This window comes from Glycine max, chromosome 15 (assembly GCF_000004515.6).
Source record: "Glycine max cultivar Williams 82 chromosome 15, Glycine_max_v4.0, whole genome shotgun sequence".
Taxonomy (NCBI): Eukaryota; Viridiplantae; Streptophyta; class Magnoliopsida; order Fabales; family Fabaceae; genus Glycine; species Glycine max.
The window spans coordinates 12,107,055-12,130,269 of record NC_038251.2 but is presented as its reverse complement, the minus strand read 5'-3'; the positions used below and the strand labels follow the sequence as shown (position 1 = coordinate 12,130,269).

The following is a 23,215-nucleotide window of genomic DNA, read 5'->3' as shown; positions in this document are numbered from 1 at the left end:
TGTATCGCATGGCCATGGGCAGAAAGCCTAGTAAGAAATAAGAAATATATAACATTTAAGCCTTGTTTTGCTTAGCCATTTTCAAGTGGATATAAAGTATGTTTGGATCTGCATTAATTTGCTTTTAAAATCACGTTTTTTATTTACTTAATCGCAAAAGTTTCCTTTATTGGCTTCAAATTTTCATGTGAAATATGTGTGTTCATGTTAATTAGATGTAAGTGAAACCTAATATATAAAAAAATTTACGACACAATACACAAATAACATTCACTCACTTCCAAAAGGTTCACCATTATCTGTATCTCCATACACTATACATACATATATAAACACAAACTCATACGAAATACTATCACTACTACAAAAGTGGTTTTTTAGGATGTGTGTTCTAAGACGGTTGTCCATAATCGTCTTAGAATACGGAGCGGTGACAATTTTGTAATAAACGAAATAAATTTTGTATTTAACGTCACACATTCTAAGGCGGTTGTAGACGACCGTCTTAGAATGTCCTTCGGTGGAAATATTATAATTACTAGGAACTAAGACAATGACAGTTTTTACTAATGACCGTCTTTGTATATGCTTTTCAATTTTGGTACCCTAGGCCCATTCAGCACGCGTTCTTTTTTTCTCTGCCCTCTACTCCGTTGTCTTATGAGTCTTCGCTAGGTTTGTGTCCGTCAACCTTAGTCTCATTGAAACATTATAACCCCCTCAAACACTATCATTCACTTATACCTGCTTATAAGCTCAGGAGGCATCGATTGTCTGTGTTAGCGACTTTCGTACGTCTTAGGTTGTGATACAAGTAATGTGATGAAAGCCTCTGTTTATTCATGTTTTAATTTGAGGAACCTTGAACAAGGTATGAAACAAGGGTTTTTAATGGGTTTTACTTTTCAATATCCTACAACTCAATACTTAGCGAGGATGAAAAAGTTGCAGAAAGTGGTTACTTTAAGCTAGGTAAGCTCGATATGTTGGTTTTATTCTTGTTCTTTGCATTGATATTTTTAGTTTTAGTCTTAGAAATATTGGCATTGGACGAAGTTTGTGTTTTTGTTGTCATTTTCATTCCCTTAAGAAACATATTTTCTACACAATTCAGATCCAATATTTCCATACCTATTCCTATACTTCCCTCGCTCACTATGTGTCTTCTGTGCTTTCTTTTTTTTCTTTGTTTCCTTTTCCTTTTCTAGGCTCAAGCCTTTATTATTTGTAGCTCCTCTTCCTTGACTCAAAATATTTTCCCTTGATTTTGCCAATTTGGTGCATATCTGCTTCGTTTTGGTAACTCAAATTTTTTCTATTGCTTACTGAGAGATCTGCTTGTATTTGAAGTTGCTTTTGTTGCTGGCAAGTATCTTCCAATCTAGGATAAAAAAATTATAAATAAAAAAATCCTTTTCCTTTTTGGGGTGTTTAGATCCTTTGTTGGGAAGAAACTAGAATTTACTCGCAGTATAATTGAACAATTGGTTTTCTTTCTTTTCATTGAAATGTGTACTTATGTAAGGATTTAGGATTTTCTTTTCTTCTGCTTTTTCATTGACTTCTCATTATTTGTATCCTTCATAAATATCCCCAAAATATTGAGTAAAAGTAGAGAAAAACATACCTACAACTAGAAGATTTGCTGGCACATGAATGAAGAGATCAACCCCTCCAATTTTCCCGGTTCCATTCCTCTGGATTTCTGGTCTCAAACCCCTCAAAACAGCTACAAATTGGTAATGTTTAGTTATCATAACTTCCAAACGGCCCACATGTCCCATAAAGGTCAGACTTATTTTGATCCACCTCAAGCTCCAGAAATATCTTTTTGTTAAAAAAATCTACCAATTTAAGTGTTCCATGTGGACTTATGGTCAAGACTCCAAAGTTGTAGGTTAGATAAGGTGTTCCACTATCCTTTGGCTCAAAACGCCATCCATATAGGTACTCAGTTGACATCCTTGGTGACCCATACTCAATTTTCTTACCTGTTATGATGCACAGATACCATATAGAAGCTGGAAAATATGAGCAAAAAAATCAAGTAATTAGTGAGAGTTAGAAAACTCATGAATCTAATGGTTTTGAATGTGGAGAATCTTGGCGTTCTTTGGATGATGGTGCTCTGTTTGTGAATGCTAATACAACAACTTTGGGTTTGAGTAGTTTGATTCCATGTTTGCCACCAAAATTCAAGTTGAAGTTGGTGTTCAATTGTAGAGCTACGCACCAAGATAGTGAACATACTCTCTTATGCTTTATTAGCTAGTTGACTTTAGTAGCGCGTAGAATACGTGGAAAAAAATCGTGATTGTCTTTACTTTTTTCAAAAGCCAACTTGTGTACCTTGTAAGTAGCTACTTCTCCAAAAAAGTTACAATTGAACTAAGACTACAATAAATTATATGTACTTAATTAGGAGTTGCTTTGGCCACATGAGATAGGCAATTAAGTGCCTGAATAAATTATATATGTACTTATATAAATAATACTAGTTAGTAGTGTTTCCTATAAGTAATATGACAATGCTATTATTTGAGCTTACTTTTTTGGACTGGTACACTTAGTGCCAAAGCTCTCTGTATAGAATTATTAAATTAATTCATTTTTTTATGTATCGAGAATATTCTTTAGTTAACATTAGAAGACTAATCCTTCTTGGAAGATACCAAACACAATGTCAATTACATGCTTAACAATAATGCGTAAACTTCATGAAGAGAGTTAACATTAGAAGACTAATTCTTCTTTTGTTTACATTTTTTGGGGGGTTTTAATGAGTGTTGTGATTAATAATAGTGATTCTAATCTATTGCATTTTTCTATTTGCTTTAGCTTTGTGTGTCTTGAAGTCTTACTTGGAAGGCTCAGATTTGCTGTAAATCTCTCCAGTTCCCCATCATCAGAAGGTTTAATTTGTTGGTTTGCTCTATAGCTATTTGGTGAGGACTTTCTTCTTGACCCTATACATGTGTGTGTGTGTGTATAGAAGTAATTTTTCTTATGTTGACCTTATTTATTACACATATGTTTATACCAGTAGTGATAGGACAAGTCTCTTGTTGAATAAAATGTTGTTGAGGTTGCTATTTCAATTAAAATGTTGGACATTGTGCTCCCTTGTGCATTTATTTTATTGTGTGTTTGTGGCAGGTTGGTTAAATTACTAGAAAAATGACATTTAATATTGAAGAACTTCCCATGTTCACATATATTATCTAAAGTCATTTTCTGCATCATCACTAGTTATTCTCGTTATGTGCTTGACCTTCTCATGTAGGAAAGTCAACATGTTTTAAGTAGAATTGATGTATATTATCTACTCTAATCAAAATATAACCAACCTTATATGCTCTTACTAATATTTTTAGATGCCATATTGGGAAATAGAATAGCTGAAACTGGACTTTGTTGCTAGTTTTGCCTACATCATGGTTAAGTTAGTAGCAATTAAAACACATGAAAATTATTTCTGTTGCAACATACATGGATACAATTCCTACTTTTTCACTGCAAAGGGTTTGAATGGTTGGTTCAATGTATGTTTGACTTAAGCAATTTCAATTTTTGGCAAAGCTACATAACAAAATGACAAAATGAAATTTTTATCACAATTGAAGGCAATAAACTACTCATTATTATAAGTATGTATTGGTTTCCTAATTCCTATATTAAAGATCATTATGTAAGAAGTACCAATGCATGAGATGTGGTTGACTCAGTATAGTCAAATATTTAACTTTTTTCTTTTCCTAATATTCACATGAAAAAACCCATGCCTTTCTTTGGTCAGACTTGTGATATTTGGTGTTTCTTGTCTCAAGGCATTAAAACCCACTAGCACCTAAAGTGTGCCTCTAATTTTTGGAGAGGATAAAGTTGGATGGGTAAAGGAAGAGGAGGAATTAGATAGCACCTAAAACCCCTGCGTTTCTACTTTTTCTTCTTTTCATCAATTCCTATCTCAACTTACCCTCTCTTTTCTTATCATAATAATAGCCAATATATATCATTAGTTGGAATTTAATTAAAATTTTAATTTTTTTTGTTCTCACTAATAAACATTACTCATAATTTTATAATTTTTAATGAATTTTAACCGAATAATAAAGAATTTTGATGAGATTTATACTGGGCACAGATTCACCTTAAGCACAATGGGGATAATTGCCCATTAAGATATTTTTTTGATTTAAATATATTTGATAAAAATTTATCCCCATAAAAATAGATATTTTTCTCATAATGTGAAACTGTTTTATAAATAAATATAAAAATTTAAGAGATAAAATAGACAAAAAAATTAATAGTTATTTTATCACTTTATCTTTTAAACAAACAAGTCACACAAATACACTAATTGTGTAAATTATAATTTATAGAAGCTTAAATATTTTATAATTTTTTAGTATCAGATGATGCATTTTGTAAAGACTTAAAATTAATATTTTATAAAAAAATATTCCAATCACCACATTAATACAAGAACATATGCATATTACTATATTATGATAACATGAGGGGGCCTTGTAAATTTTTGGGAAGGATTGTGATTTTAGAGTAGCAAAGAAGCAATTGTTTGAAAAGTTGATAATGACTTTTTTCTCCAAAAGACGTACGATAGCTGTTGCTGCTGCAATAGAACTTCACTATAGTTTTCAGATGCACGAAATTGTCAAATTTGTTTACTTTATGTACTCAAATTCAAAATGACATTTTTAATATCTTGCTGGACTATTTTTCTGATGTTATTTAGGGATACATGCAGTGGTGGAATGAATGGTTACATATCCTTATATGGTGGAGAACCTTGCCCTCCTATTTTTAGGTCTCTTATTGCAAGCATGGAAGATATCATGGACAATCATGTTATGTAAGTCTATTGATGCTGTGTGTATAATTTAATAAGAACATGATTAATGGTCATATGGATGTGAAAGTTGCTGTGATTTATCGTATTTTCTTTTTCATACCTTGTTGCTCAGATGTGCAATATATAGACTCCCAGATGCACATAAACATATTAGCCGACCACCACAAGGAGTTAAATTTCTAAAAAAGGTATTAAATTTAGTAGGTGCTCCTTATTTATACCTTCCAACTTCTAAGTCCCTTTCCCAGTCTAGTGTTCAATTTCAAATGTTTGTTGCAGACACTGGTCTTTCTAAAGTAGTATGCTTTTGTTTCGTCTACTGGTGGAAAAATAAAATTATGTGCTTTTTTGTACAGATTGTTGAAATTGGGGATCTAAAACCTGAACCTGTTTTGTGGCATGAAGATTCAGGCAGGAGACACCATTCTGAAAATGGGAGGTAAGACTTTGTTTTTTATTCTCCCTTTTTCTATATCAGGAAAAACCCTCCAGGATCTATTTCTAGTCAGGAGCTTGGGGATGCAACACACAGACTCATGTGATGCATACGTGACTTGATAGAATTCCATTATGATTGATATGAATTGCAATATTCATTGATTGAGTTTTTTTTCTTGTATTTTGCTTTTCTTTTCCTCTTATGAAACATAAGCATGCTGCTAGTTTACTTTATAACTTGGTATGAGTGTTCCTTAGGTTCAACTCCTTTTCCATATAAAAGTTATGATTTTAATACATTTTTTTATCTGTGTGAGTGGATCATGCATGGTCTCTGCCACTCGTTTATATCTGTAATGCATAATAACATGGGAAAGATATATATTTAATTACAATTCACTGATACAAAGTACCATTTGCTTTATTTACAGGATGTTTGGATAATTTACAATTTGATAAATTCTGTGTTGTTAAAAGATCGTTATGGTCATTTGCGTGTTCAATTTTTTTAGTAAAATTATGTAGTCCTGTAAATTCTTGCAAAATCTATTGTAAATTGTAGACTTTCTCATTTATTATGTAAATTCTTATATTATGTAATTAAATTATTTTACAATTGTTAAAAATGATGATAATAGTTTTGGTTCAAATCAATGTATAGTGTCTTTGTTAAAGATACTAGAGAGCAGAAAAAAATAAAAGAGCACAAAATAAAAATTTACCAAAAAAAAAATGCTAGACATACTAAGACGGTTATTGAAATAATTGTCTTAGTATGTCGTTGATATACTTAGGAATTTATGATGGTTATACTATTAACCGTCTTAAAATAAGATACATATTAAGACTGTTATCAGTATAACCGTCGTAGAAAGACAACTACACTAAAGACATACTAAGACAGTTATTCTACAACCGTTTTAGTATCGCTAACCTTCTAAGACGGTTATGCAAATAATCGTCTTAGATTCCCATCTAAACAAACGACATACTAAGATAGTTATTGTAATAACTGTCTTAGAAAGTTGTGTATACTAAGACCGTTATCGGAATCGTTGTTATATTTTTTCTCCATTTTACGATAATGCTTTTTATGACGGTTCAAAATGGTCATAAAATATCCTATTTAACCGACTTAGTAAGTATTATTTCTAGTAGTGTATAATTTTATTCAATAAACAAACTCACATTAGAATCAAACTTATTGTAAAAAAAAAATAAAAATTGGAACCAAATTTTATTAGCCTTTGTTATGTGTATATTTATTGTTGAACATGTTAAAATTAATTTTGGACTTTTTTTTGTAATCAATAAACTATGAAAATTTTATTTACTAGATTATGAAAATGTAATAGTTTAATTTTTTTAAATTCCACATACCATATTGAGCACATAGTTCTATTTATACATTATCGTTTTATATTAAAATGTTTATTAATTAATATACGGTAAATTGATAAGATCATAAATAATTTTAAAGAAAGGTATAAAAATATGAACAAATAATTTGTAAATGAGTTACACAAAGCTTAAGTTTCATTTCTTTTAACAATATTCAAACTCAAACTTTTAATTATGCTGCTTAAGTAAATTGATAAGCTTTATTTAATTTAAGCAACTTATTTAATTTTTTTCCATGTAAGTTTAAAGATTAAGTATTCATCTCGACTTGACTGGTTTACACACTTAGGCACAAAAACACCCACCCCATGGTGACTAATCCAAAATCAAACCAACATTACATGCAGATATAAATAAGAAAATAAAAGGAAAAGAAACTGCTCTTCAAGAATTCAATTTTGTAGAGCACACAAACAGTGACACACGGAAGCAGAATGCCCTACCCAAATGGCCATGCAGTTTCACTTGACACCCTTACTTGTCCCTAACTTGGAAGTAGTCCTTGTTCTTGACGATTATGTCATACATGTGCGTGGCTCTGAAGTTTTTCAAATCCTTTGGGAGGGAGATTAGGTGCACTGTAGAGCGTTTCTGGAACTGAAGCAGTGAAGGGTCATCATACTAACGCTCCCACCCCAGTGAGCTCAGCTTCTCCTCTAACACTGCATAGGAAATTGAAGTGTCTGTCTTTGAGTTTTTGTGAGCAATATATTGTGCAATGTGAGAGAGGGGGGTTGGGAGTATTGGGTAATTATGATTTGTTTTAAATTGATTTTGTTTTTATTTTATTTTATATAATAATATATATTTAATAAAAAGTCTACGGTGGAGCTAAAGACGACGGTGTATATATATAGTATACAAAGCCTATACACTTGGAAGATGTTTAGAGAAAACTTAATACATACTCTAGAATCACGTACGTACGTGGTTTAGATTTGTTTAGATTTGTGATGAGATGCAATGTTATTAATTTTTTTATATATAAATTAAGAAATAGTTCGTGTTAAGAAAATATTAACTAAGACCATGTAATTCTAGATTATGACCATGAACTATATAATATTTTTTGTGTTTGAGGCTCATCATTTCATCAGCCTTAATTGGTCTTAATTGTATTGGGGGAATTCTGATTCCCTTAACCTGCGAAGTCCAAAGTATTTGTGTTACCCCATTTAAGAGAAACTTTGTGTTGTGAGAGAAACTTATTTTAGAAACAAAGTTGGAGAGTTAAGACATATACATGGAGACGCCACGTTCTGCTAACCAGCTAGTTGTATAGTTAATTAATATATACAAACATATGGTCGGTGCACGTCTGTACATAAAGTACAGCAAATTAAGCTCATTATTGATAATTGGCTTGAGACTAACGAGGCCACAAATTAATCTACCAGTATCACAAACTTGTATGAACTGTTGGTGAAGAAAAATTGTGTGAGAGAACGTGAAAAAAATATCATTTGGACTTGAATGTGTCTATAGAATAATTTTCTTTAATTAAGGAAGAAAGGAGGATGCTCGCGGCACGTACGGTAGACTCAAATGAATATTAGGCTCTTCTGAAAAAGATTTTCTATATATGGTTTATGGGGATCAGGATATATATATATATATCATTATCAGGTATACAGTGAGGGTGGGGATCAAAGATGAAAGAAATTTATCTAAACTTAATTCTGATCGTAGGTGTGGAAAATTAAATAACACTGTTGATCCATGTATGTGCGGCAGGTCTGAAAAAAAATAGTTTCAGATTAAATTGAATTGTAATTGAACTTAAATTAAATTGATTTGATTTTTTTTTAAATTAGTTTAAGATAAAATGAATGTATTATTTTATAAAACCAATTCAATTAATCTAATTGTTTCTAGAAAATTAGTTTGATTTTTGAGCTCTTAGAACCGGTTTAAAATTGATAAAAAAAATTAATTCAAAACTAATTTTTTAAAATCAGTTTAATTTTGAACCAATTTATCGAAGTAAAATTTACGTATCCCTAACGGGAGGTTTTCCATGCATTTGTTTTTGTTTGGCCATGCTCTTTGTAAAAAAAAAATAATTGTGCATGCTCTAGAATTTTTGTTTGCCTAATTAACTAGCGTTGACTATTCAATTGACATCCTTCAAATTATCAGTATTGAATATGTTATTTACACGTTAATTAATTTTTATAATAATTTCTACAATTTAAGTATAGAGAGATGGAAAATTAAGAGGAAGGAAATTAAGAGAAATATGATATTATAAAGAATATTGCAAAAATTATGAGAAAAAATGAAATGGTTATTCTTACACATAATTAACGGACAAGAGTTTATTTGGATGATAACACAAGGAATAATAGACTTTTCTCCCCATCAAACCAAATCCTTGTGTTGAAATCATTTTGAAAATGATTATATATATATGAAACATATCCTCTTGCAACTTTCTTTCCAGCTTTATAGGGATTGGATTAGAGGGAAGTGGCTTGTATACTAGCTATTGTAGATTGTAGTTGTTATCTGCATTTCCCTTGTGGCTAAGAATCCGTTTAAACTAATTAAGCTCTAGTATTCCACCAGCGCGCGGAATGAGAGAAGATAGAATAACAACACTTGTACCAAGGGTGATAAAACCCTCTTCTAGGATCTCAAATTCAGCATCAATACTTACAAAAGAAATTAAAAAAGGTGAAAAAATATCAGAACGGAAGAAATAGAAATGGAAACCACGCGACAATCGAAATTCAATTAATAAGTTTAAGAGGATTCGATAAAAAAAAAATGCTAATATCAGATTTAATCCAAAGCTCCTTATAAAGAGTTAAAAAGTTGTAGTTATACCTTTACTAACTAATTAGACCCATGGTCCAAGAAGCTAACCTAAAGCCTAACAAGCTAACTAACTAATCCAACTAACTAAAACTAAAAGTTAAAAGCTTTAGAAGGCCCAACTTTATGGAGGACCAATCTAAGCTAAGCTTCTAATTGTAAAATCATAACAAACATCATAAAAGTTCAACAAGGTCCAATACAAAAATGATACAATTCTTCTTTTGAGAGGAAAAAATTATACAATTCTATAATTTATTATTTGACTCTCATGTAACCTCAAATTTTTTTTAGACATCTATCATTAATGGTAGTTAATTTTGTCTTACAAGTGATTAAGAGTAAACAAATATAGTCTTAATTATATATTTGGTCCCTCAATTATAATTTAAAGTTCACTTATATCTCTTAATTATTAAAATATTCAATCAGGTTTCTTAATTGTTAAAAATGCAACAATCATATTCTTTTTGTCAATTTTGTAATGTTGATCCATTTTCTTCTTCCTTTCCTTTCTCTAACCAAAACTCCATGAACTCAACCACCACCAACCTCCATGAACTCAACCCAAACATGCACCATCACCACAAGCCACCATGCATTGTCACCATTGTGCTCTGTGCACTGTTGTGCCACCAACCTCCTCCATGGAACCAAATCCAACCTCAAACAAACACCACCACACAACCAACCTCCACCATGAACCCAAATCCAAATGCGCATAGACATGGTCATGCTACCAACCTCCTCCACGAACCTAGATCAAATCGCTCATAGACATTGTCGCGCCACCAACTTCCACTACTAACCCAACTCTCGATTTTGCTCTATTGAGATTGTCTTTCATGAAATTGGTGGAGGGCTTTTGTAGATTGTTTAATTTCAAACAAAACCCATCCAAAAACATTATTTTTCATTTACAAATTTGAAGATATTTGTAAAAAAAAAAAAATTCTGGATGTTCTTGGTGTGGAACTATTTGCTAATGCAAACAAAGTAGTTTACATAATTCGCTATTTAAAAAATACAACTTTTACATCGGTTGTATTAGCAACCAATGCAAAATTACCAATTCTTGTTATTAAAATTAATGGATCTAACGAAAAAGGTATAATTGTAACATTTTTAACATATAAGGAATCTAATTGAACAATTTAATAATTAAGAAACCCAATTAAACTTTAAATTATAATTAAAGGACCAAATATATAATTAAGCCATGAATGTATATGCAAATATCAATGTGTACTTGTGACAATAATGGTTAAATATGGTTCACAAGTAGAGTTGGCAATTGGGTGGGGTGAGAACTATAGTAACCCCTCACTACCCGTCTTGTCACATAAATATTTGCCTTGTTCTCACCCTTGTACATTTAAATACCTATTAAGTCGATACTTGCAATGTTTTTCAATATTTACAATTATCAGTTGATATTTACTAAAAATGTAAAAAAAATACCTTAAAATATTTTAAAAAAACATACTTCAAGTCTTTAACTGCACTTTAATATTTATTTTGAAAATTTCTTTAAAATAAATAATTTAAAGGTCAAAACTAAATTTTTTCAAATATTCTACACAGTTAGAAACTAAATTTAAATGTTAAAATATTTCAATTCCATAAGTCTAAACAAAAATAAATGAAATAAAATAATTTATTCTTATAAGTCAATACAAAAGTTAATAAGATATAATATTTCAATCTCAAAGGCCTAGATAAAAATCAATAAACTAAAGTAACTCAATTTCATATATTTAACAAGGGTATTTAAGTAAATTTAGTATAATAGGTAATTAATTAAAATTATTTGTGTGTATCCATTTAACTATCCATTTTTTGACTTGTTGCATATTTTATCAAATATCCATAATTATGAATAATTGTTATTCTTACTCACAAGTGTTGATGGTGTCATGAGGTTATTGTAGATTTTAATGGTAATTAACTTTGTTTCACAACTGATTTTAAGTAAATGAATGTGTATATATAATTTTGTATCTATAAGATTTAAAGATAAGTATTAAAGATTTTACAATAACTTACATATTATCAGAAGAGTTATTTTTCAAGAAAAATTGTTGTTTATTGTTGATCTCTAATATGGTAGAATCAGTTGAGTTTCAAGAGAAAGTGATATATCCTGCTCAATCAACTGAATTAGATCTTCAATTTATTTGTAACACTAAAGATTAAATATGCCTTATAAATGATTTATAATATCTATGATTATTAAAATATCTAATTATAATTAACCGTAAAAGTAATTAATTATTTAAGTAAAGACTAAATAGAGAATTTCCGACCATACTAATTTCATCATTCCATTTTATATGACATTTAAGATTTTAACATGATGATTAACAAATGAAATTAACATTTTGAAATTTGTAAAATATATTATGTAACCTTTCTATTATATCCTTTATCTACTTGATTAATTAAGAAAATTGAAAAGAATATTCCTAATATTGGTTAAGTGTGCTCAATGAAAATAATATTTAACACTTTATTAATTTTTTAAAACAATAAATAATTTAAAATATTTTATTTTTACTAAAACGTCATATAAAATTAAATTCATGGAGTATTATAATTTTTCATATTCAACTCTCTTATTTATGTAAGAATTTCAAAATCTCAAACTTTGAAATTGAATGTGAACAAAGTACATGAAAAGACACGAGGTCCAGTGGTTTGGTCCAGTAAAAAAGGCAAATCACTAGAAGACAGAGGGAACTAATTTGCCGCCATTCTTTACGGATAGGACACAAATAAAAGGAAAAAAAAAATTACACAGAGCTTCTTCTCCATGGCTTCAAACATAATAAAGCATGAACTGACCACTCAATGAAAAAGAGCACTTAGCCCATTCAAGAACAGAATGGGCTTAAGGTATCGCACCCACACCTTCCCATGACTGATGAGACGGCAAAGTTAGCTGTAGAATTTATCTTCACTTTCATTTGATGGGCCTTTTCTTTTTGTGGTGTTTAATTACCATATTTGTTATGATTTTTTTTTAATTGACAAATATTATTTTGTTAGAAATATCATTTGATAGGATTTCAACTAGCGACTTCTCCATCCTTCTCCATTCATCCTTCCCTAGTCATTGATCTAACCTTATTTCTCGTCTTTTATGTATGGAATCCTTGATTTTAATTTTTGAACAATTTTCAATTGGTTGAGGAAGAACACTCAAGGATTAGAGGGACAGGAAATTGGAGATCCATGTGATCCAATTCCAACCTATGGGGGGCACATGTTACTGGGTCCAATGGTAGTTTATGTAATATCCAATTGGGAAAATATTTTCCGGCCAGTATGACAGGTTTTCAATAGATACAAACCAAAGACTCTTTCTTTGCATATGCATGTAGAGAATGTAAAATGTACCACTGACATTTCAAATCATTACTATTGGGGGGATTCGATACTATGTTGATAAGAAATGCTTCTAGCCATTCACATCATGCTATTTACAAATATGTTTTTTTCAGTACAATATTTGTTGCATAAAACAATAAAGATTGGTTAACACCTCTACTCTAAATAATGCAAGAGGAACTAGCTAGAGAAAATAGGAAAGAGAGAACAAAGTAGATAAAAACATGAGAGAAATAGAGTAGATTTTAAGAGTGTTTGGTTTGATAGAAATAAGAAAAAAAGAAAAATATAAAAAAGGTTGTTAATCAATTTTAAAGGAAGATAATTGATTGTAGACATAAACAAAGAAAAAGGGAATCAATTATAGCCATATTTCATATGTTGTTAATCGATTTAAAGTGTAACAATCAATTACAGTTGTATGAAAATCGTGTACGATTGTAATTAAAAATGTTAATCAATTGTAGTTCATGTTAATCAATTATCATATTGATGTTGTTACTAATGAGTTTCTATAGAGTTGAGTGAAGAAATAAAAAGGTGTGGACTCACTCCTTTTCATTTTTCTTCCCCCTTATGTCTACATTGCCAAAAGATGGAGATTTCCAATCTCCACTCTATTTTTCTGCTCTCTCTTCTCTCCTTCCACCATTTTCATCATATCAGACATGGTTGATATTGAGAGAAAAAAGATTATATATATATATATATATATATATATATATATATATATATATATATATATATATATATATAATAGCTAGGTTGTATGACATAATAGAAAGATGTTTAGAGTAAAAATGTGTCCCCCATCATTATCATTATTATTTTTAAAAGGAGGTAATATATGGGCATGGCTTATAATTTTTAAATTTTGACAAATAATAAAACAAACTGTGAAAATAAAAGATAATTTAAAATTTATATAATTCCCATGATGTACAGATCTTAGAATTTAATCAATAACATTCAATAAGATTGTTATTCTTTTATTTTAATTATTTTTTAAAAAATTATCTAAACTGTTTTTTAGTTGGTTAGCAATACAAAATTTGGCACAGTATCACGTTGCATCAAACTTAAAGATTAAAGAAAACGGTTTTCTTAACATAATTCCTTTGGACTTATTTTAATTTTTAAGTAATGTTTTTTTATATTAAAAAAGTAAGTATTTATTTTATAAAAATATAGTAAATATTTTTTGATAATTTTTATTTTATTTTTCGTTACTTAAAATCAATCTTAAAAGTTGATGCTAACATCAATAACATCTTTTCAATAAGATACGAGAAATATATCAATTGATAAGAACATGTTTCTATTATATCACACATGAGTTCACGTGTTAGCGCATGTCGAGTGCTGGGTTTGATCCTCCATTCCACCTTTTTTAGTGTATTCTGATCCCTCTTTATGTAAAGCACCTATGGGGTCTCAATTCTACACCTTAAATTTAAAATTCTCAACCTAAATTCCAACAGTAATTTCTTACTTTAAACGTAAGTCGATCATAAAGAACTAAAGAAGTCCTCGCATTGCATGAGTTTATATAGAATGAATGCCAAGTTGACAAAGATTAGAAATAACAGTTGGATTCATATTTAATGGGCACATATAAAACCAATAAGTTTGAGCACAATTCCTAAATAATTAGGTTCTTTAAGTATGTTGGCAAGCAAAAACAAAGTCTACTTAATTGGAAAGAAATGGGACAACTACTTCTACTAAATTTTTATTTTTGCATGTGTAGTTATAAATTACCTCTCTAAATTCAGTTTAAAAAATAGGTTATAATATGAGTTTTGTTCTCATTAATTTATATATGTGAGTGCTCATCTCACAACTAAAATATTTTGAATGTATCAACGCTGACAAGACGTAATACACAAGTAAGTTTTTTTTTTAATAAGAATAGAAAATCACAAAAAAAAGGTGAGAGAAAATGCACCAATGAACTATTTTAAATCATAGTTATTTATAATGAAATAAAGTTTCTAACCAAGAGAAGTCAAAGGATAATGTGAGAGAGTTTAAATGTACAAGTCAAATAAAATATCTATTTTTAATAAACAATAAATTAATTTAAAAAATATTATCTAAATTTAATTAAATAGAAATGTTAACCTTTTGAAATATCAACAAAATATACAACAATCTCTTAAATGTTTCAAAATGTAAAATCTAATTTATTGATCTCTACATCTTAAAGGGATTAATCTCATAACTTTTGACATGAAAATACCTTGCTTCATTAAGGAAAAAAAAATACATATAAAAATGATCTTCAATAAGGATAGAATTAATCCATTAATATAGAAGACATAAAAGGTTGATCTAATCGTGAATAGAGAAAGAAATGAGAAGTTGTATGTTTGAATTCTCTCACTAACAAAAATTAATAATACTAACAATTATTATTTATTGATAAAAAAATCCATTAATATAAATAAATAGATTTGAATTTTGGTCTAAGTATTTATTTGCAAAAATTTATAAAAGTATGTAGATGATCGGTGTGGATATTTCAAATTTTTTTTTTTTTGGTCTTGCAATTCCTTTTTTATTTTTTCAAAATCATTGCTAAAATTTCTATTTTCAAATCTTTCATCTTCAAAAAAAAAATTCCAAATCTTTTATTTTCAGTGTTTGTCATCAAATTTAATTAAAAATAAATAAATTTTTGACATCATGATGCCACGCTAGTCAAAATTATCACGTCATATGCATCAAATTTTACAAGACTAAAAAAAAAATACATACTAAAAGAAAAAAAAAAACATATTTGCATACACATAAAAGAAGCCTAAAATATAGTGAGACTCTATTTTTTACATAATTCTTTGCACTTCTTTACAAATAGAATACATAATTTAGAAAATGAGACTCTAACTCTTCACACTTTTTTAAATAGATATTCTTTACACTTTCTCTTACCTCCTTTGGACATGTATCTCACATACTCCTACTAGTTAAAAAGTATATATCTTAATCATCTCAAACTATTTTCTCTGCATGTATCTTTTTGTGTATATGTGATATTCTTAACCACCTATTTATTTTAATGTAAAAATAACATTAATTACAATTTAAAATATTTATCATAAATATAAAACTAATTTATAGATTGAAAATTATATATTTATTATAAATTTTAATTGTAATATAATTTATATATTCAAATTTTTTATTATTCATTATGAATTTTACCATATAAAATAAATATTTACAATGTACCATAAAAAAATTAAAATACTATGCAAACATAAAATTTAAAACTAAATTGTAAATTTTAAAATTAAGAATCATGCTGAACGTACAATTCTTAAATTTCTGAACTGAAAATAATTAGGTCGTGATTTAAATTCAACTTGTTAATGCCATCTAATTTTTAGAACATTAATTCTTATGATATTTTAAAAGGAAAACTTTATAAGATGAGATATGTCAGGCTTGCTCCAAAACTATTCCTTGTATGTCATGTTTTTTTTTAATTAATATTGGTGTGAAATATTCATCCATTTACTTATAATTAATTTTTATTAAAAAATTTAATCGATCATCTTTAATAAATATTTTTATTTTAATTATTTTTTTTATAAAATTTAAATCTGAAACTTTCCTTAATGCAATGTTAGATATTCCTTGTGTAACATTTGAAAGAGAGAGAAAAATTAATCTCATTTTTGTGCTGAAAAAGAAAAAAAAAAAGAGAGAGAGAGAGAAGAAAAAGAGCTCTTCCTTTCCATACACACATGCTTACTTGGATTGCGGCTTCAGCGAGAGGGAAAAGTCAACTTGACAACAATAGAACCTCTATCCCCTCACGTGACCCTTTTCATTCTCCCCATACCTCTCGTCATATGACATGCATATTGCATACCACTGAGTTCAGCCTCGTTTTTCTCAGCCATTTTCAAGTGGATATTGGATAATGGTTTGAGGTTTTTTCCCTCTCCCCGTATATTTCACATCATATTTAGTAGTTATATATATAAAAGATACATGTTGCTCACTTAAAAATAATAAAAATAAGCTACTTGTGATCTCTCTCTAGATCTATGTAGAGAGAAGGGGAGGGGTTATAGTATAGGATTTATTATGATAGAAAGCAAAGACATTCTGATAAAACTTTCATTGTATAATTAATTTTGAAATATATAATTTATTTCTGATCTTCGATCATGCATGACACAAAATTGGAACAAAGTCACACAAACTTGATAAAAAAAAAACGAATCCATCCCCTCAGCAAACCAAACAAATTTCTAATGTACAGTCGATTTCCTCGTAGAAAAAGATGAAAGAATCAAATAAAGAAGGGATTCAAATACATGGAATGCGATTTATACTTAAGGAAAAGAGTTTTATATATAGCTCAAATCTATTCTAACGAAAATTAGAAGTACTCATATTGTTGATCCTTCCATATTAGTTAATACTAACACCATAATTAACAGCTTATGCTCATTTTAAGCATTTTTATTATTAATGAATTTTTTAGCTTATGACAAAAAAAACACCATGATTAACACCATGAAGTTGTTCTGAGAAGTAAACTCACAAAGCAAATCCCAATGTATAGAAAAACACAACTTTGATTAGAATGATTACAAAGATTAATTTACAATCACGACACACAAATGATCACATCCACTCCTCAGGCTTGATCACCAATATTCTCCGACCGATCAGACCGTAACTCTATGCATACATATTAATCATGCCACAAACTCATATACAAATTACACAAATTAATGTCCCCATCATTTAGACACAGACACCCACCCCCCACGGCCACAAATACAAAATCAAACCAACATTACATGTAGATATAAAAATCAGAAGAAAAAATTAAGAAAGAAAATTGCTCTCCCAAGAATTAAATTTTGTAGGGTTGACACAAATCGAGTGAGACACATCATGAAGGTTATACATACCCTGCCCAATTTGGGCCATGCATAGTTTTTTCCACAAATCCTTATTACATATCCCTAACTTCGAAGTAGTTCTTGTTCTTGACAACTATGTCATACATGTGCATGGACCTGAACTTGTTGAAATCCCTTGGGAGAGAAATTAGGTGCACGGTGGAGCGTTTGTGGAACTGAAGCAAATCAGGGTCATCATAGTAACGCTCCCACCCCAGTGAGCTAAGCTTGTGCTCCAACACTGCATAGGAAGTGATGATTTCGTTGCTTGCAGTGTGAACCAACACCTTGCGCTCTGAGCCAGGGTTCTCCACCAGCCTCACCACACCGTTCTTGAAAACCCAAACCCCAGACATATTCTTAGCTTAGAAACAAGAACTAGAGGCACAACAAATTGAAGAATAAGAAGAACAAATTAATACCAAGTGTTTTGAGTGTTTACTTTTGAGTGCTTCTGAGTTAGTGTGCAATGCAAGATGGGGAGGGGAGTATGGGGTATTGATGTATATATAGTGGTGGTGAATTGAAGTCATGGGTAAGATGGGTTTAAATTTTTTTTTTTATAATGTAGAAATAATAAAAACTACATGGTGGTGATAAGGACAGTATATTGAGATGTTTGGATGTGAGTACAGCTAAGGAGGGACCCACCGGGGAAGGATACTATAAGCTTTATGTGTACATTTGGAAGAGGGGGGTGTTTGAGGGGCTTATTTCATCACCGTTGGTCCTAATCGGATTGGGGGAATCCTGATTCCCTTAACCATTGGCGGAGTACAAAGTTTTTTGTTACCCCACTTAAGAGAATCTTTGTTTTATAAGAAGAGAAACTTATTCTAGAAACAAAATCGCAGTTAGTTAATAATATAAGAACTTGGTGTGAACATATATATAATATATACTACATGCACACGCCACTTTCTGCTAACCAGCTTAGTTAGTACAAATATAATTGACACAAAGATAGTTGGAAGCATATTATAAATTTGTGCATGAAATATAGCAAATTAAGCTCATTATTAATTGGCCCGAGACTAGCTATAATGAGGCAAAAGATAACCTACCATCTAGTATCACAAATTTGTATCATTAAGTGTTGGTGAAGAAAAATTAATGTGTGGGAGAATGTGGAAAAATATCATTTGGACTTGGATGTGGCTGTGGAATAAGTTTCTTTAAGAAGAAAGGAGGATGCTCGAGCACGGAAGACTCAAGTGAATAATATGCTCTTTTGAAAAAGTTTTCCTATGGTTTGTGGGAGGATTATCAGGTACATAGTGGTGGAGGGTGGGGACCGAAGATGAAAGGAATTTATCTCAATTAATTCTGATCGTTATGTGTGGAAAAATAAACATTGCTGATTTTCATTTGGAAATCCATGTGTGTGCACGAGGTTTTCCATGCATTTGTTTTTGTTTATGCTGCCTAATTGTCTAGGCTAATTAATAGACTAATTAATAGTTACTTTTGGTATATAAAGGGTTTTTGTTTGCCTAACCAGTGTTGATTATTCAATCGCCAGCCTTCATTCACACGTTAATTTTAATCCTTATAATACTTTCAACGATATGGAGAAAGATGGAAAGAAAAATGTGAGTAAAATATTGTAAAATTTATGGGACTGTAAGAAAAAGAAATACATAGTTTATGGGAGAAGAGGTCAATGGATGATAACAAGGAATAATAAACTTTTTTCTCCCCATCACATGCACCAAATCCTTATGCTGAAATCGTTTTGAAAATGACTATATGAACCATATCCGTTTTCAGCTTTCTTTCCAGCTATATAGGGAATGGATTAGGTAGGTAGCCCGTTTATTACTACTAGTTATTGTAAATGATATCTGCAATTTTCCCTTGTGGCTAATAATTTGTGTAAACTAAGCTCTAATTAATATTCCATATATCAGCAGAATGAGAGAATATAGACTAATTAATTAACAATACCTATAAATTAATTTGAACCAAGAGCTAGCTTCATTATTCATCAGTTGGTGTCCCATTAAATTTATCAAAATCTAAGCTCTAATTTAAGTATTTAACCAGGCACCAACTCATGCATTACTGTGTGTTGCATATGGCAGTCAACTCTGAGAGTACTAGTAACTAATAAGACATGCTTGTGCATCCTCAATTACTATCTAGCCATGCATGCACTGTCTTATTTCTATAAACATGCACAAATAGAGAATATAATATTTTACATGTGGATATTACAAATTGACATTATGTATTTGTCTTGTATACAAAGTTTTAAATTGTGATATATGGTCTCCGTTATATATGAATATACTTTCAAAATTATGATATTGCAAAAGAATTGTATAGTTTAATATATAAGACCGATGTGACCGTAGTATTGTACAGACTTCTAAAATCATGATATTGCAGTTGCAATTATGATTACAGATCATAAATTAAAATCCTTTTTTTTATATATATTTTGAGAATTCATGGGATGATCCCAATAGAATTTTCTGGAATAAGATGGAGAAATGTGCGTGGAGGAGCCAGCACAACTTGAGAGTGAATAATAATAATAACAGTGGTGCTAGATTCTAACTCTTATCCCACCCAACCAAATCAAAGTTGAGCCATCAAAGTTGTAGGACTTTAGGACACACATTCTCTTCAACCCACCTTTGGTCGTGACTCTGCATCAATTAGCCATCTCCTCCTCGTGCCACACGGTCCCTGTGACTACGATGCTTACCTATATAGGACCCTAATTTCATTAATTTGCCATATGTTGTGACAAAGATTTTGATGGGGGCTTCTCCTTTAGTCAATTTAGCTTAAATTCCTTTGGGTGCCCATTGGACCACGTGAGTTTTTTCGATTTGTAATGTTCCGTCAATTAGTTGATAACTCCATTTAATTCAATTCTCCTATAAATGCAAAGCCATATAAATAATTTGTCATCTAAATTCTCAATATGGAGGCAGCTGATAGGCACTAACTAAGTTATACAATTAGAAGCTTGTTTCATTCATTTTCAATTTTGTTTTACGTTATTATGACATTTCAGATATTATTACAATATATGCGTCCGTCAAAAATACTTGGACATGCAGTAAACACATTTGAATAAATACTTTAATTAAGTGTTTATTAAATTATAAAACTTGTCAAAATATTTTTTTTTATAAAATTACTTTCAATTGTCATAAATCAGCTTCTTTAAATAAATTTGTAAAATTCTTCCAAAATCCAAACGCTTCCTTAATCATCCAAAAAAACATTTAGATTGAAAGTAAATTAAAATCTATCCTGTTTAATTATTATTTATCAGTAACCCTACCAAACTAATGAAATCAATTGAGGCTAATGACGAAAACCATTGGTTGCGCTAAAACTTGTTTCAGCCACTCACAATAACCATCCCCCTCAGACAATAATTCTAAATATCCAAACCAAAATTTCCCATGTTGAGCTTTCTTGACAAGCTATGTCAACATTACCCATTCCTTTTGTTATTTTTCCCATATTTATTTGTGCAATAAAGTTATTTGGAGAACATATGCTTAGCCCGAAAACAACAACCTTTCTATACATGCTTCTTTTAATCCCATGTAACATTCAGAATCATAAAGAGTTGGCTCCACAGCAGATGGAAAACATCCTCCCCCAGCACATTTGGCTACAAGCCCTTGTGATTGTCCCATAGAAAAGCCAAAATCCTAGTCCTATATTTAACAAAACAAGATACTTGCTCGTATCGGCATCCTTCATATATTTCTTTCCATATTAGCCTCTCCTTTTAAAAGAAGGGTTCTAGTCACTAAAGAAGTTGCTAGTTAGGGCCTTGCGTCATATAATAGGTTGCTTTCTATTTGGTACCAAAGATCACCAAGTTGCCACTCGTGTCATGCCATTATTTCTTGTTAGTTGTGCTTTCTCACAAATTACTGTGTGAAAAATAAATTTGCGCATCGCTATATATTACTATTATTAGGAAATTTCCTGAAACATCCATTTCCTAGTTCCCTTTTGGCTCCAAGTGTGGTTCCCTTGGGCACCACTTTTAATGGTGTAGCTTATCCTAGATTTTAACAGACTTATAAAATGTTTATTTCAATTTTTTTTATAAAAGATATTTAGCCTTTTATCTATCAAATTCTCAAGAATTTTTTTTAAACAAATAATGATTTTTCTATGAATAATTTTCAAACATGCTACCAATATAGGGGAAATAAAAAGAATTATCCGAAGGCAATCTGAAGGTGATATAGTTATGAAGGAATTCTCACTTTTTCAAGAAAGGTGAAGTTCTTGTCTAAGGAGAAGCCAAGCCTATTGGACAATCTGCTATATATGTTCTCACAAAGAAGACAAAACGTGAGAAATTATTATATCATCACAAATCATGTAATCTTAATCAATCTTCACGTGATATGTAATCATATTTTCTTCATTCATGAAAACATTAATAATAACGTGTCACATGAAAATTAGTTTTAACTACATGGTCTTGAATTTGGGTGTGTTTGCGAACTGAACGCAACTGACTGTTGAAAAAAAAAATTCCCTCACATTGTTTTAGCTTTGTGTCTTGGAACGTGGATTTTAACGCTTAACCAAACACACACATGTAACAATTTCTCGCAAAACACGTGCTGTTGCTGGGAAAGTTGGAACACCATGGACCTTGATTACCATTATTATCAGATAATGCAATTCTTGCGAGAGATCGACCAAATTTTGAAGCTAGATGAAGTTGATATTGGCAAGACATTGGCCTCGTATATAAAATAGTTCAGCAAGAGCAGACAGACTTCATCAGAGAGTTATGACTGTGTCTACTTTCTATTCCGATATCTACTTTTCAATAATAGTTTAAGTACATGAAGGATGTACCCAACTTTGGTTTTAGTCAACTGAAAGGAAAATAGAAAATACTGTGAAAGACAAATTTCTGATATAAAAAATTGAATTTCTGTCATTACCAATTTTATTCAAAATCAATTTTACCTGCGCTCAGCCAAACATGCAGATATTGTGTGTTTGGAAATGCATTAGGAAAGGAAGAAATCACGTCAAATACATAAAAGATGCTAAAAGGTACAACTAATACCTTCTATCTGGCCCTGTTAACATGTGTCCAAACACGTTTGTAATGACCCCTAGACAAGATTGCTTTCTGAGATTGTGTCCACCTCAATCCAACTACAGCCAGCTAGTAATTTGATAACACTCCTAGCTTTTATTTTTTTCCTAAGGACTTCAGCATCTCGCCATCTTCCTTTATAAGCATACATACTTGCGAGTAGCAAATCAACCAGGCAAGAATAGTGTTCAATTCCATGTTCCACTTGATATTTACATTTCATTGTTTCAAACAATTCAAGCCCTTCTTTCACCTTAC

General features: G+C 30.4%; 2 protein-coding genes across 6 annotated transcripts; one reads left to right on the top strand and one right to left on the bottom strand.

Moving 5' to 3' along the window:
* Positions 1-604: 604 nt before the first annotated feature.
* LOC100816685 (5'-3' exoribonuclease 3) lies at positions 605-7,569 on the top strand. Of its 5 annotated transcripts, none has more exons than XR_005888825.1 (6): positions 605-972; positions 2,839-2,912; positions 4,760-4,876; positions 4,989-5,064; positions 5,233-5,315; positions 7,063-7,569. XR_005888825.1 is itself a non-coding variant. In XM_041010034.1 (6 exons), the coding sequence occupies exons 3-6, from the start codon at positions 4,779-4,781 to the stop codon at positions 5,756-5,758; spliced, it is 270 nt and encodes an 89-aa protein (XP_040865968.1). In that variant the 5' UTR covers positions 607-972; positions 2,839-2,912; positions 4,772-4,778; the 3' UTR covers positions 5,759-5,889. The 5 variants fall into 5 exon arrangements, 2 of the variants coding, with proteins under 2 accessions (XP_040865968.1, XP_040865967.1); XR_005888824.1 differs by lacking the exon at positions 7,063-7,569 and adding an exon at positions 5,746-5,889 and having other exon boundaries at positions 606-972; positions 2,839-2,945; XR_003264695.2 differs by lacking the exon at positions 7,063-7,569 and adding an exon at positions 5,746-5,889 and having other exon boundaries at positions 607-972.
* Positions 7,570-17,499: 9,930 nt separating this feature from the next.
* LOC100815630 (flowering-promoting factor 1-like protein 3) lies at positions 17,500-18,339 on the bottom strand. Its single transcript, XM_003546304.4, has one exon. It carries the CDS (start codon positions 18,204-18,206, stop codon positions 17,904-17,906), a length of 303 nt encoding a protein of 100 aa, XP_003546352.1. The 5' UTR covers positions 18,207-18,339; the 3' UTR covers positions 17,500-17,903.
* Positions 18,340-23,215: the final 4,876 nt, after the last annotated feature.

Bases quoted from the DNA above. Each gene is read 5' to 3' on its own strand.
- LOC100816685 (XM_041010034.1), top strand. From the start codon at position 4,779: ATGAATGGTTACATATCCTTATATGGTGGAGAACCTTGCCCTCCTATT. The intron at 4,877-4,988 runs GTAAGTCTATTG...CTTGTTGCTCAG, and splicing joins ATCATGGACAATCATGTTAT to ATGTGCAATATATAGACTCC. The intron at 5,065-5,232 runs GTATTAAATTTA...TTTTTTGTACAG, and splicing joins GAGTTAAATTTCTAAAAAAG to ATTGTTGAAATTGGGGATCT.
- LOC100815630 (XM_003546304.4), bottom strand. From the start codon at position 18,206: ATGTCTGGGGTTTGGGTTTTCAAGAACGGTGTGGTGAGGCTGGTGGAG.